At 42.5% G+C, this 15,380-nt stretch overlaps 1 protein-coding gene across 1 annotated transcript; it reads right to left on the bottom strand.

The window, feature by feature from the left end:
• Positions 1–3,598: 3,598 nt before the first annotated feature.
• On the bottom strand, positions 3,599–10,925 carry RBM15 (RNA binding motif protein 15). Its single transcript, XM_055401812.2, has 2 exons — positions 8,027–10,925; positions 3,599–3,961 (listed from the first exon to the last, which is right to left on the bottom strand). Exons 1-2 carry the CDS (start codon positions 10,890–10,892, stop codon positions 3,939–3,941), a joined length of 2,889 nt encoding a protein of 962 aa, XP_055257787.1. The 5' UTR covers positions 10,893–10,925; the 3' UTR covers positions 3,599–3,938.
• Positions 10,926–15,380: the final 4,455 nt, after the last annotated feature.

The raw sequence follows: 15,380 nt of genomic DNA, 5'->3' as shown, positions 1-15,380 counted from the left end.
ACTAATAAAAATGACTGCTATTAGTACTGTTGCTTTACATCCATATCCCTCGACTAACTATCCATCCTCACTCTCCACCTGCCTAAAACTAGCCTTTCAGGACTCCCTATTATTGCTGACCCAACCATATTACTAGTTTTCTAGCCTTAGCCTGCATCTTTTCCACGTATCAACAAGCTGCTCTATTATTATTAATTATGCTCCATGGACTGATATCTCAATTCCAACTTCCCTCCACCATTCTACGTTATTCTTCATCTAACAAATTATTTTTTAAACCCTTTCATGATCAGCCCAGCTTAAAGTTCACATACGTCACAGGCCAATATTTGATTAATTGACTTCTTACTGGCGATATGGATATATGATTGAATTTCCCTCATGGTTGTCTTGAACAATGAACTTGCCCCAGTATTTAACTATTTCCCTGTTTCTATATAGTTTCTCCAATCAGAGTCCAAGTTGCTGACAGGAGTAGAGACTATTTGATACATTCTTCTCTGTGCTCAATATCTTACTTAAGGTACAGCCAGCATTTAATTTATACAGGAATTCTACCTGAATGCTTAATAACACAGCATTTGGGAACAGAAGCACGTTAAATAATTTTACCTCAAGATTAAAATCTTGGTTGCCTCTCAGCAAAAGCTTGTCTGAGGTCTGAAGAAATTTTGTTACTCTGCTTAAATTTATAAAATTAATCAACTTTCTGCTTAAAACTTGTAGGTTATAATTCAAGTTTTTAAGTAAAAGGCTCTTTTAACCAGGAAAGCTTAAAAACAGCAAAGTGGAATGTGAAATAGAGGTGACAGTCAGATAAGCCATAATCATATCCTAAATGCAAAAAGAAAAATAAATGCTGTACAAACCATAAGTATTAAATTTATTGCCTCAGATAAACAACTTGTAAACAATAATGTGAGTTAAGCTACTGAAGTGGCAAGTTATACAATCTAGGTTGTTTTACTAGTCAAGGTAATCCCCATTTTCAATTTTAATACAACTAGATCTTTCAAAACAAACTCAGAGATGTTCTTGGAACTATTTCCTTTATAGCAGAACCCTAAATTTATATCCTACAAAAGACATTGGGAAACCACACATGTAACTCAAAAGGGCAGTTTCCAATTTATAAAATCAGGACTCTAGATCTAACACTCAACCCAATTAATATTTTTTTCCTCATGGTGTAAGTAGAAATAAAATGATTTCATTGAGTAGTTTCAAAAAACAGTGTATGAACTGAACTGAATACAATAAACAAATGCCAAACAAATGCCCTGTCTGCAATATTTTTTCTTCTTGAGATAAAGCCTGAGATCTTAAGAGATACCAAACATGTTGTTGAGCATAATAAAATTTTCCTCAAATTGCCACAGTGATCTCCATTTTTTTTTAACTAATTAGAAAAACTACTTAATGAACTTTCAGTATGGACTAGTCAGAGAAAGAAAATACACTGGAAATTAACATTTCCAACAGGAATAAACAGCTTAAAGAAATGTACATGACAGATCATTTAGCAAAGCTTTAAAAGGCAGTCAGTTCATAAGCAGATGTTTTAAAAATTCTTGAAAACAACATACTGAGAACCTGAAAACTGCTGTACTTCACTTTTCCCATTTGGAAAGAGATGAAAAACAAAAATCTAATGAAAACGAAAAATCCTCTTCAAAAATTTTGATACCATTTAAAATATAGCAAAGAAAACCTAAATTATATTATACATTTAAAAAGCTGTGCCTGTGTCCAGCTGCCAAAGCCTCACATTTGATTAATAACAGAGGAAGGGGCTGGAAGGGCTCAGAAGGCTAGTAGCACTAAATGGACAATGAAAATGGTTAGATTTTACTCAACACTGCCCATTCACTTCCCTAAGTTTATTGCAGCTACCTAATGTTATAATTAAATCTCCCTGTGGAAAGAGAAAAATATTAACCATTTTGGCTAAATTATCTATCACTCATAGTCCAATAATACACTTTTTTACTATATATACTAAAATATTCTTAACTTGGAGGTTTAGAGATCAGTGTTTGTAATAAGCAACATTTTTACACCAGTTGAGTTCTTCCAGCACCACTCAATCACCAATAACAGTGAAGACTACAGTTAAGAGAAAACATCAAATTTTTACAGGCCCAAATTCATAACCAAAATTTTAACACTCTGGCTCCCACATTTAAAATAATTTTTTCAAATGTTAAGATAAACTTTAAAACTTAAAAATATCAAAACACCAAGAACAAAAGTTCTGGTCTGCAACTTTGTTAATACAACATTTTGGTGAGGGAAGGAAGCTAGTAACAGCAGCAGAGTGCCTAAATCAGAGAAACATATCCCCAAACATTAAAAGCCCTCACCCTGTTAATTATAATGCTTTTGACCTCTAAAAACCCTCTTACCTGTTTATAAGAGTTTATACAGCTGTTTGCCACTGGAACACCACCTTGCAGAGTGTAAGCGTGGCATCCTTTGTTGATAATCACCTGTTGCCTAAGTAATCATCATCCCGCATGGAGAAACACAGCACTAGGGCTCTTCCATCCGAGGTTAAAATTCAAAACAAGCCCAACAAGCCTGCATTTCAAGGTGGTCTTCGTCTGCAACTATTAAGTTTAAAACTGGCAAACAATGGTGTCTGAAGCCAATGGTGCAGCACTGCTGGCTTCCTCTTGAACTCCAGCGTTGTCACTGTGCACCGAAGTCTCCTGCGGCAAACAGGGGAGATGTTCTCCTGTACTGGAAACAGCTTCCAAAGATCAGGAGCCCCTGTACAGGATAATGCAGGAACTAAAGGCAAACACTTTTTCCTCCTTAAGGATGCCTCCATTTTTTCCTCACAATCTGTACTACCAACCGAAGTGACTGGGCCTGAGTGTGCGTTCGTACCTATGAAACCGTCACGGTGCATGCACATCCAAGGCATGTGGAACCACAGGTCAAATAAGGCACAGATACCAAGTAGTGGTTCTAATTACAAACGCTAGCTCTCAGGAACTCTTCATCCATTCAGAACTAAACCCATCACTGCATAACTCTGGTAAGAAGCCCCTGAAGATGTAGGAGCTCCTCAAGTGTGTCAGGAAAGGCTTTATTAACATCATCATTAACATTTAAAAAGCAAGCGGAGCATTTCTCCTTCTTTTGGCAATTTGGTGCAAATGTTAAGTGCAAGATAAAGCAATTTCAAACTTTTCTTCAAATTAAAAATGAAACTAAGGCCAAACGTGATGGGTGGACAAAATAAATCAAAACTTAAAATTCAGCAACTCCGGCTCTTCAAACCAGCAAAGCCCCCGACTTGTGCACTGTGGTGAGGCTTACGGTGCTTGCCCCGGCTTCTTGCGTGCCAGCAAACAGCACCATTTCCTCATCAAGTTGAGGACTGAGGAGCAAATGATCCCCTTCACTGCAAACAAAGGGGGTCACAGTAACACTAGTGATCCTTCAGAATTGACACACTGTGATAGTCAAAATGATGGTCTCCCTGCTTCTTGCTCAAGACATACAAGATCTGAGCAGCAGCAAGTACCCCCTCAGCTGCAAACAAAGGGGTCAAAGGTTTGCCGTCAATTCACTTCCAGGCAGAAAAACATTTTCCTCAAAAGAAACAATTTATTTAGAATAAAACAAAAGCAGCTCAACTGTGAGCGCACGTTTGAGTGACAGCTACTTTTAAGCTGTGTGAGCCATAAAAAGGGTTTTTCTTTTCCAGAAATCTTGTGTACACAGCACAAAGCAAGGTCATTTTTTTTTCCACTTAAAACACCGGCATTGGCATCACAATAGCAGATACACAACTTTAAGCTGCCATTTTAGTAAAATGCACAAATACTAAACAGATTAGCTTTCTTCCATCAAGAGGCCCATGTAAACTTCACATAAGCCACAACTTCTCTTCAAAAAGGTCCATTAGAGCTTTGAATTCCATGTCTTCATCCGTTGTTCACCAGTTTTGCTTGCGGGGGGGAAAAAAAGGTTATTCAGTACAAATGTTTACAATATTAAAAATATATATATTTCCCCTATGCCATTATAGATGAACATAACATTAACAAGACCTTCCTGAACAATCCACCTTGACTTCAAAAAGCACCAATAATACCCACTGGCACAAACCTTGAAATGAACTTACTGTGAACAGACAACAAGTAGAACAATAGGGTGAATTTTTTTTTTTTAAAGACTGAAATTAAGGATTATAAGACTGAAAATATCCTTTGTACTCATGTAACTGAGTAAAACATGTCCAAAAAATTCAGAAAAAAGCAGGTTTATAATCAATATATTCTATATAACTTAAAAAAAAATGAAACTATAAAAAGGTGGAGTTTAGTCAAACTTATACCCCCTCTAATTTCATTCTGTAATTTATATGGAGCAATACAGACCTACTCCATTATTGTAGAAAGGGCTCAAGATACAAAACCTTTTAAAAATCCACCTTCATTTGTGTTACCAAAGACAGCAGCTGTTACTTTCTTTAAAACACTCATACAAACGATCGCTAAACGGCCAGACAACACTGTGGGACTTTAACTTTCCAACTGTTTAAATCATACATATAAAACTCTTCATTAAGCTAGACAGTTCACCGTGGTCACCTGAAATAATTTTCTCCCTTTAGGCACATCACTATAACCAGAATGTTAATAGGGTCAGCTCCATTTCTCTTCCTGTTCTCATACCTAACTCCTATCTCCAAACCAAACGCTGTGGCAGAGACAGAAAAAAAATGTCCAGAAATTCTCTCCAAAAACTTTTTCACAAAAAGGTCATTAAGGCCCTCTTCTCAAGAGGATTTCCTAGTTCTGTTACCACAGAGTTTTTGGTGAATGGTTCCTATATGGACCCAAACTACAGTTTAAGCTGTACCTGCATAATGAGCAATTTCACTGTCTGAAGAAACTATTAAAAGAAATTAAAAAGACAAAACAACAACAAAAGTTGTCAGTGAAAATCTGCTCATAAAATAGTTTTTAAATAAACTAAACAAGTGTTAGACTGAAAGCAACACACCCCTTACTTTTACTGTTGTACCTCAAGTGGTCTAACTGAGCTAAGGGCCAGAACATATTACCTTCAAAATATGACAAAAGCTTTTATCAGCCAGAGAATGGACGTTTTAAGACGTAATCCTTAAAGGGAAAACTCTACTTACTCTCGGGTGAGAATCAAAATAGACATCTTAAACCAGGAATTTAAATTTTTTTCATGGAAAACTCTTTATAGGAATCCCAGTAACAACCAATAATATAATACTAAAAAAAAAAAAAAAATAGGCTAGGAGCTGAATGATTAATTTTTCATAAACTTTGAAGTTGTGATTAAAAATCTAAATTAGCTTGATGTTTTTTTTCTCCAGTAATACTTAATGAGTCATTTAATTGATATACTTAAGAAATTCCATTCACTTTAACTTGAGTTCCAGAAAAATCAATTAAACAAGTACATTTTTTAAAAAATAAAAGCAAAAGAAACAACTGGCTGTCACAAAGAACATCCAATTGAGATTACAAATTCTGGCTAGTGAGAATTAGAACCAGATTGTTTTAGACAAATGTTTTCATTCCACTCTTAAGTTTAGGTAGACAGTTTACCAATGTTATAAACCTGAACAACAGAGCGAGCAACACAAATAAGAGATTCATCTGAATGATGGCACTCTGTAGGTAAGCACCAAACTAAACATAATTTTGTTATAATACATACATTTAGAATGGTATCAAGCCATTGTTTCAAAAACATTGAAGCGCAAATTGCCCAGATCTAACAAAAGCCACGATGTCAGATAAAGATTCAAACAAACATGGAGCAAAACCCACAGTACTCTACTCTTCGATAAGCTTGGCATATCAACTTTAAAAAAAAGAAAGCCACACACACTTTGGATTAGAGTAAAATTAGATAGCAAGGACTTCACTCTCTAAAAGAGTAAAATCATTTGTCCACCCATCTTATCAAAAGGTATTCAAAAGTTAATGGTTAGTGAGACTATTTAAACTGGAAAAAATGTATCTAGCCACAAATTGTACTTTGACCCCATTTATTTATGCATAGACTGCACACTGACGTAAGTTTCTGAACAGGTGTCTATTCCATATTAGCGTGTCAAGCAGAATTTTTTAAAAGCAAAAGGACCAAAAGTGTTTATTGTAGGAGTTCAGGTATTTTCCCTACAGGCACACCAAGGACCTCTGTGCTCATAGACTATTATCTTTCTTCTCTCAAAATGGCTAGTTTTTCCAGTTTAAAAACAAAAAACACAAAAGTCTCCAAACTTAGAAAGAAAACTTATAAATGCATACTGAAAACTAAAAAGGATGACACAGCAGTGATGAGGCTTTCATGCTAACATGCATTAGACACCTGTCATAACGGACAATTAAAAATTACATGACGTTTCCCTGGGTTATTATTGGTGCTATTTCAAAACTATCAGCTTTGATAACAGAAAGAAAACAGCTGAGTTCTGCCAGGCTTTCAGTATGTCACTTACATAGCATAGAAACATGACCATGATCCAAAGGTCCTCAAGTTTCTAATCATAATTAAATATTAAGGGTTTTAGCTAAAGTCCTCAACATTTAAACCACAGGGGAAAATACACTTATAAATGACCTGAGAAACTAGGGGTTGGGGGTGGAGGAGGAAAATAAAAAAGACAAGGAAACCATGAATTATTGTTAAGCAGCAAAAGCTCTTGTTAAGAACCAGAAATTGATGATCTTCAGTTTTGGAAAAAACTGTGGAGGTGGGCTAAATTATTTTATACTAATTCCGGTGTCTGAGAAAATAAATCACTAAAAAACGGTTTTCCTAAATTATTCAATTATTAGTTGAATTATTTCAATTCTCTGTGGCTGGACACCAGTGAAAATATAAACACAAAATTTCAAAGATACTCAAAATACTTTCAATAATGTGAAGTTATCGCTGTTTAAATATGAAAATAAAAATCCAAGCAAAATTTTGAGAGTATGTCAAAAGGTATTTCACAATGACTTAAAAAAAATTCTACAATCCAGATATGGGTGATTAATGCCCACTGAAATAAAAGGATGACTTATGAGCCTGCAGACAACTCTTCTTTCTATTACTGAAGTCAGAGATTTGGGTGAATACAAAAATAAAAACTCACCTCTGATGAAAAACACAAGTTTTGAAATTTGCACAATTAGAACTGTACCTGCTATACCCCTCTGAAAGTCATTGAAAACACCACCACACACCAATAACTGACCAAAGAATTCTGATTTTAAAAGCACCTACTCACTTCCTGCATACTAGTGTAATCAAAAGACAACGTGGTTTGTAACACACTCCTCTATTTTTACTGAACAGCTACACCTACAAACCAAAAGTGCATATATGGGATACAGAACTCAAAAACTAATGGTAAAAACATGTATGTTAAAGCAAGCTTTTGGGAACACAACACGTATTTTAGGAAAAATACTCAAATACCTGATTAAAGTAATTGTAACGTTTTATGTATGCTTTACCAGCTTACACTCCTGAGATCCCTGCTCAAATTTCAGCCACACAAATAACATTTCTGGTACAGGAATTATTTACCTACATACCCAAATTACATACCTAATACAACCATTTTTAGGTATGTATTATCTTTTTACAGCTAGTGGGCTCTTTGTTTTTCAAATTCTAACTTTTCAAATTTCTGGTTTTGTAACTTTGAGGATTTTTCTAAGCTCAAGATTAAAAAAGAAAAAACAATCCGCAGAAAAAGAAGAAAACAGTTACACATAAGAGTGGAAACTCCTAATTAAAGTAAATCCACTTGCCTGCTACCTTTAGGGGAGTCCTTTCACTTAAAATAATGGCTAAACTCTCCTGACTTCTATTTTAAAGAGGTTTATAAAAATATAAAAAAGAAAAAACCTAAAACTAAACAACTAATTAAAAAGAAAATTTCATCCGATGCTGTATCCCATTACACATCACAAAACAGGAACCATGTCAAAGTACTAAATACAAGTTACACATGGACTTTAAGACGCACCACGGACAATGATCATGACCAGGTAATCTTCTTCAGATTTGGCCAGTGCCTTGGCAGGGGAATCCAGGAACTGCTGGGAGAACTCACAGGGTGGAAAGGCATGAAGGACTCCGGTGTTTTCCTTGTCTTTGTTGCCCCCCACAGGGAGGCTGATCACCCCAGCAGCCTGCTTTTGCTTTAGGTAGGACACGAGGTTCCTAAGTGGCCTCTGAGTAGAGGTGGCAGTGTCTGATGTGGCTGAGGAAGAAGAGGACCTGCTATCAGAACTTCCAGGCACAGCCAGAAGAATAGCATAACCATTGGGCCCTGCCACTTTGATGCGTCGCGTTACTTCATCCAACTTGGGCTGGTCCAAACGAAGACGCTGAGTGATCTTGAGCTGGGCCACTTTGCCTCCAGTTGAGCCCTCCACAAGAAGACTACTAGCCACCTGGAGGTCACCCTGCAACAGATGCATGTTGGAAGGAAAGTTGCTGTTCTTCAACAGAAGCATGCCCTGCCAGGCCAAACAGAGTTTGGGAGATGCTGCTGCTGCAGGGGCGGTCCCCCCATCCTGTTTCTGGGAAGGGGACTTCAGCTTCGATGAAGCAGTGCTGGTGCTGGATGCACTCCCATCAGGTCGATCTTCTTTTTTCAGAGGGCTTTTACCCTCCGTGGAAGCAGTCGTCCGGTGCTTCTTATCCCGTTCAGCTGACGCAGAGTTTTTACGGTCTCGTTTGTCACCCTGGCTCTTCTCCAAACTACCTCGTCGGTCTCTGACTGGAGAGGGCCTTTCCAAGAGAAGACGAGAAGATCGATCGTTGTCGCTGTTGTAGCGATCCCGACTACTGCCCAATTCTGGACTGCGGTCAGGAGAAGGTGCGCAATGACGTTTTCGTGGACGGTCACTCTCTGGGGACCTATCCAGATGCCGACCCCCACTCTCCTCAGGCAGCCTTCGCTTCCTAGGTTGGTCTCTGCTGCTGGGCAGATCTCGATCACCTCTGTCCCGGTCCAACGACCAGCCATCTCGCCTGCGATCCAGGCTATCCAGTGGCTCATAAGCAGGCACAGCAGTAGTTGCAGTCCGAGTGCTGCGTTCACGGACTGGGGGTGGGGGCGGAACCCAATCAGAGTCAGGATAAAGGTCCCTATCACGATCTCTGTACAGTAAGGGTGGTGTCCTATCCCGAGCACCCCTCAAAGGGTCAGGTGCCCGGTGTCCAAAAGCATCTGTCACCAGTTCATAATGAGTTAACGGCAAAGGCTGCAGATATTGCTGCTGGTAACGATGTTCTGTGTCTGCAAAGTCTACTCTAAGGCGACGATCTGGGCCACCAAGTGGGAAGCCCCTCATATGGGTCCAAGCAGCATGAGCTGCATCCAGGCTTTCGTACTGGATATATGCCCAACTATCACCTTTGCGGTAGTCAATGGTGCGTATGGTGCCAAATCGGTCAAACTCCCGTGCCAGGGCAGCAAGAGGCACCCAAGGACCCAGTCCACCTACCCAAAGGCGGGTGGTGGGTGTAGCTTTGCCATAGCCAATTTTGATAGGATTCCGAATGATAATTTTGCCAGACATCGCTAGTTTGGCCCGGTGAGACATATCTAGGTTTTCAAATTTGAGAAAGCCATAGGTACTGGTCTGGCCCCGAGAAGGCCTCTTGATGTCTACCTCTGTGATGACTCCGAAACGGTCAAAAGCCCTTCTCAGATCACTCTCTGTCACAGTGATGTCAAGGTTGCCCAAGAAAAGCGTCCGGTTAGCTCGCTGATCATCCTCGGGTGAGATCTCATCTACTTCTCTGAAAGGAGCAGCACCTGCTCCAGTTCCCACCCTTGGCTCAAGGCTGTAGGCTGGGCGCACTCTCTCATAGAACGAGTAGTCTCGCTCTCTCTCCAGGTCTCGGGGCAGTGGTGGCGGAGGTGGCGGGGGCAGGCGGCCAAGGGCCAACTGCTGCAACCGGTAGTCTCTGTATCCCAAGGCTGCGCCACCAGGGGAAAGTGATCTCTGGCCTCCACCACCTCCTCCAGGGGGGTGCCGGTGACCACCTACAGAGGACCCGACCACACTGGCTGAAGGAGGATAGGAATCTTTGTCTAAAGGGGAGCGGCTGCGGCGCCGGCTCACATACACAGCTTCTATCTTCAGAGGCCGGTCATAGAGCACTAGGCGGCCTCTGGCATGCTTGGCCGCCCGCGCGTCCTCTGGCCGCCGGAAGTTCACAAAGGCTACTCGCTCATCCCCGCTGCCAGAACCCGAGAGATGACTGATTTTGACACTTACATCACCGAAGCGTTTAAACTCGTGAAACAATCCGTCCTCCACTGCTTCATCACTCAGCTGGGACCCCAACTCGCTTATCTTCAGTGTCTTGTATTCCCCGCCATCTCCGCCGCCAGGAGCTGAAGAGGCGGCCCCAGAGGAACGTGACTCCCCGCCTCCACCCCGGGAGCTGCTGCGCGACTCGCCCCCGCCCGAGGAATTTTTGGTGCTTGGGGAGCTGTAACTATGCAAGCGGCTACTGGAGCTGCCCCCTCCGGTGTCGTACTCGCGGCTACCACCTCGGCTGCTAGACTTGTCCAGATGAAGGCTGCGCCGCGAGCCGCCGCCGCCGTCGGTCTTTCCGCTGTTGCTCCCGTTGCTGCCACCAGAGCCCCCTAACTTCTTGCTCCGCTCCCCGCGGGAAGTCGAATCCTCACCACCACGGGAGCGTTTCGGCTTGACCGGAGAGCGCTCTTTTCCCTTCATGGTAGCGGGTCGTCGGAGATCTTCTCCGCGGAACTGACTAACCCGCCGCCCCGCGCTCGTTTCACACAGCGGAACCGCACGCCGCCATCTTGGACTCTGCCGCGGCAGAGGGTCCCGCCCCGCAGTCTTCATTGGTCAATTAGCTCCACTCTTCTACAGTCTCATTGGGAAAACTATTTGTCTGTCTTTACATCTCCCCGCGCTCCGGGAAGGCGCCCGCCCGACCACTGTTATTGGGTGCCCAACGCCCTAGTCAGAGTACCTCATTGGTTATATTCGTTGTCCATCTTAACGGTTCCTCGCGCCAGACTGTAGCTCCGCCCCTCGTACTCGACGGTCACCTGACCCAAAGTCTTGAGGCGTTGATTGGACAAAACCTCTGCCCTCTAACGGTACTTCTTGCGGGTAGAAAGCAGTGATCCCGCCTCCTCATAACTTTCATTGGTTTATGACCCCGTCCTTTAACCTACTATTTGGGAAGTCAGGCCATATGTTCTAGCTTTTTTTTTTTTCTGAGAGGCCGGCTCACAGCGATCTCGCGAGAGAGAGAAAGCTCCCTCTTTCGAAGCCTTTCTTCCAACTCCTCCGGCGGCTGAAAGAAGTTTAAATCTGATTGGATGTTGACGATGAAGTTGATAGGCCGAAATAACTGTCCATCACTCGCTTAAAGGCGTAGGCTCTTACAATGAGGGGGCTGCCTGAAGGTGAAAGAGTAGAATACGTGCTTGCTGTGCGACGTCACTTAGATGTCGCGAAATGGTGACCATGAAACAGTTCCGCCTCCCCGCGCTTTCGGCGTTTTCCTTTCCAAGCGTACTTGGTTGGGGTTTGGCCCTCGGACCTCAGAACTTCTAGGCTCCCTAGTTCCTACCCGTGTGGGGCAAGGGGCTGGGCTTCTGTCACTGTTAGGCCCACGAATCCCTCAGGAAACTGTCCCTGGGCGCCCAGCGGACACCATCTTAGCCCCGTTGGCTTTTGCGTGAACGGCCTTTAAAAGCCCCACCCACCGTACGCGAGAAAGCGCTCTGGGGCCCGCGGGGCAGGCGGGATCAGGTTCACAGTTCACGAGGCGCGGGTCACACTGACGCCCGGGGGCGGGGCGGACTGTAAGCCGAGCGCAGGCTCTTGGGGTCCCGCGGCGGTGGAGCCGGTGCTTAGCCCAGGCTGGAAGCCGGCGCTGCCGGCGCTGCTTGGTGCGTTTCGTTCCCGCCCGAGTGTCCTGGGGTAACCTAGGAGAGAGACTGAAGCTTCCAGTTTCGACTCCTGTAGGCGGGGTGGGGACTCTCGGGCCACGGCGGACGAGTCAGGGCTTCCTGAGTTATGTTGCAAATTCACGTAGATTTGGGGTTTTGTCGTCCGATAGTATAGCTGCATTTGATTTTTATATGTTAATAACCGTCCCTGGTAAATAATCGAGTGAAATGAATGTACTTTGCTCCCTGCAGATGTGTCGCGTTTTTTCCTGTGGCTTCTTGTACGTGCCCCCGCCTTCAGTTAGTTTATGTTAGAACCGGGTAGAACAGCCACCTTGCTATCTAAGTCCATCTCTTTTGACTCTTAACAATCATTCAGTTCAATTAAGTCGCTCAGTCGAAACGACTCTTTGCGACCCCATGAATCACAGCACGCCAGGCCTCCCTGTCCATCACCAACTCCCGGAGTTCACTCAAACTCATGTCCATCGAGTCAGTGATGCCATCCAGCCATCTCATTCTCTGTCGTCCCCTTCTCCTCCCACCCCCAATCCCTCCCAGCATCAGAGTCTTTCCAGTGAGTCAACTCGTCGCATGAGGTTTCCAAAGTATTGGAGTTTCAGCTTTAGCATCAGTCCTTCCAATGAACACCCAGGACTGATCTCTTTTAGAATGGACTGGTTGGATCTCCTTGCAGTCCAAGGGACTCTCAAGAGTCTTCTCCAACACCACAGTTCAAAAGCATCAGTTCTTCGGCGATCAGCTTTCTTCACAGTCCACCTCACATCCATACATGACCATGGGAAAAACCATAACCTTGACTAGACGGACCTTGGTTGGCAAAGTAATGTCTCTACTTTTAAATATACCATCTAGGTTGGTCATAACTTTCCTTCCAAGGAGTAAGCGTCTTTTAATTTCCTGGCTGCAATCAGCATCCGCAGTGATTTTACAATCATTCTGTTCTGTTCTGTTCAGTCACTCAGTCGTGTCCGACTCTTTGCGACCCCGGGGACTGTAGCCTACCAGGCTTCTCCACCCATGGGATTCTCCAGGCAAGAATACTGGAGTGGGTTACCATTTCCTTCTCCAGGGGATCTTCCCGACCCGGGGATCGAACCCGGGTCTCCCGCATCGGAGGCAGACGCGTTAAACCTCTGAGCCACCAGGGAAGCAATCATTAGCCACTTTAAAACCCAGCTTTCTTTCCATAGACCTTCATTGTGTCAGACAGTAAAGCACTTGTGCGGGGTGCGGGTGATACCGAGTTGAGAACAGGTACAGTTTCTATGCGGTAAAGGGAGGTGGTGCTGAGTTCATCACAGGGCTAAGCTTTTATGCATTCCTCGCCATGTCCTCTGGGTAGAGAGGAAAGGGGATTCTTGTATTGATCCTCTCTTCAACTGCATCTTTCAAGATTCTATCTGTAGGAGACAATGTGAGATGTTTTTAAACGTGACATCTTTTGAGGTAACTAGGTCCTCCAAACTGAAGCCTAAACTTTGAAACTTTTAGAGACAAAACTGTTTAGCCCTGCCTTTTTAAGTAATTTTGAAGAAGGTGAAGATGTGAGTGTTTTATCTGGAGTAGACCATAAAAGCTTGAAAGAAACCAAATATGCCAAAGCATGTCTATGATATTGTAATGTGTGGACATAGCCATTGTATTAAAACTGTTAAAATAACTTCATAAGGCATAGTATGGTGTGTATAATATGTTACCATTTGTAGTCTTAAAAAAGGATATGCCTGTTTATGTGTTTATACATTATATATATATTTATTCATAGAAACAATTGAGACTACTTAGGAGGTTAGAGGTCATGCTGAGGAGAGGGGAGTTGAGGGCCTGGATGGGAGAAGGACTCAAATTTTCATTATATAGCTTTATGCGTTATTAATACTTACCATGTGCATGATATTTCTATTCGTGTTTTTCAAAATAGCATTTATTTTTAGCTTTCCTTAAAAAACTTTTCATGGAAAACCTAAAAAATGTACAAAAGTACAATGCTTTAAAGAACTCCTTTGTACCCAATATTTCAGCCATTTTCAGATCATGTCAATCTTGTTTCATCTACGTTGTCCTCTTATTCTTCCCCCTCTTCATTATTTTGTTCCAAGCTTATTGGCCCTGGAGGGAATCAACCATTTCTCCAAGTAACTCTGGTTCCTTTAGTGGGAAATGATACTTAAAGATAGAAATCTGGATACTAGGGAATTAAAAAAAAAAGATTATTCAAAAGAAAAAAGACTTTACATAGGGGATTTTCATCTGTTTCAAGGTTATATTGATAGAACACAACGCAAAATTGAAGTTAAGCCATTATCTGATTAAGCATTATCTGTTATAGCTAACCTAGAAAAGATTGAAGGCAGGAGGGGAAAGGGACCACAGGATGAGCTAATTGGAGGGCATCATCGACTCAATGGACATGAGTTTGAGCAAACTCCGGGAATTGGTGAAGGACAGGGAAGCCGGTGTGCTGCAGTCCATGGGGCCGCATGTGGGACATGACTGAGCGACTGACTGAACAGAAGCAATAGCTAACCTGAATAAGTCAGTCTCCAGGGCGACTGTTTTTGGCCTAAATTGACCTGCTTAGGCAACTCACTGATTTTTTTTAAAAAAAGTAAAAATAATAACCAAATAAGTATAGTATCCCAAATCTCCTCCTAGGGCCTGAAGGAGCACGAGAATTGAGGGAGAAAATTCAGAGAATGATACTGCAGAGTAGGGCGGCAGCGCCTGAGGCTCTGTGAGGCTTAGTGGCTTGCTATTTGAAACACCAAGGAACTTGAGGGAAGCTACTGCCTACACGTGGCTGTGGTAGGAAGGCTTATCTGGGGTGGGGGTGGGGGTGGGGGGCGCCAGAGGGGAGGTGATATCCTGTCTAATATCAAGAGGAATGGTAAGTTTAATGGATAGGTATGAAATGGCCTGGATTGCATTATCAGTAACAGAGCCAAAATATCGTGTGTGTGTGTGTGACAGAACTGAATAATGACACGACATGTTGATCCAAGCTGTAGTTAAAATAAGTGATTTATTTTGTTTTCATTTCCTTTGTGTTCTTTTAAAGTATGAAGTGGCTTAGTGAGGTTATATCAGCCTGTGTTCACACATGTGCTTTTGAGAGGGCTGAGAGGATAAACGTGACCCACGGTTTAGAGGGGCAAGACTTTGAACACTTTTTCTACTGTTGGTGATGGAATTGTTGAGATCCAGTCCAGGCTTTCATCTGGTCTCCTTGTGGTCTATGGCCAGATTTGTGAGGATAACTGATCTGGATGAGGAGGAGCTTTCAGCGGTCATGAAAACAGAGTTAAGCTACCAACAGTTTCCCTGAGCATCATAGCAGCAGGATGATCTCTCCTTTTACTGCCTTGTCAAAAACCAAAAAATAGTGTTGAGGAAAAGCTGCCAT

Source organism: Moschus berezovskii, chromosome 4 (genome assembly GCF_049115385.1).
Source record: "Moschus berezovskii isolate FMDL1 chromosome 4, NW_MosBer_1.0, whole genome shotgun sequence".
Classification (NCBI taxonomy): domain Eukaryota; kingdom Metazoa; phylum Chordata; class Mammalia; order Artiodactyla; family Moschidae; genus Moschus; species Moschus berezovskii.
This window is presented reverse-complemented; position numbering and strand designations above follow the sequence as displayed.

Bases quoted from the DNA above. Each gene is read 5' to 3' on its own strand.
- RBM15 (XM_055401812.2), bottom strand. From the start codon at position 10,892: ATGAAGACTGCGGGGCGGGACCCTCTGCCGCGGCAGAGTCCAAGATGG. The intron at 3,962-8,026 runs GTGCGTCTTAAA...CCCCCCCGCAAG, and splicing joins GGTCATGATCATTGTCCGTG to CAAAACTGGTGAACAACGGA.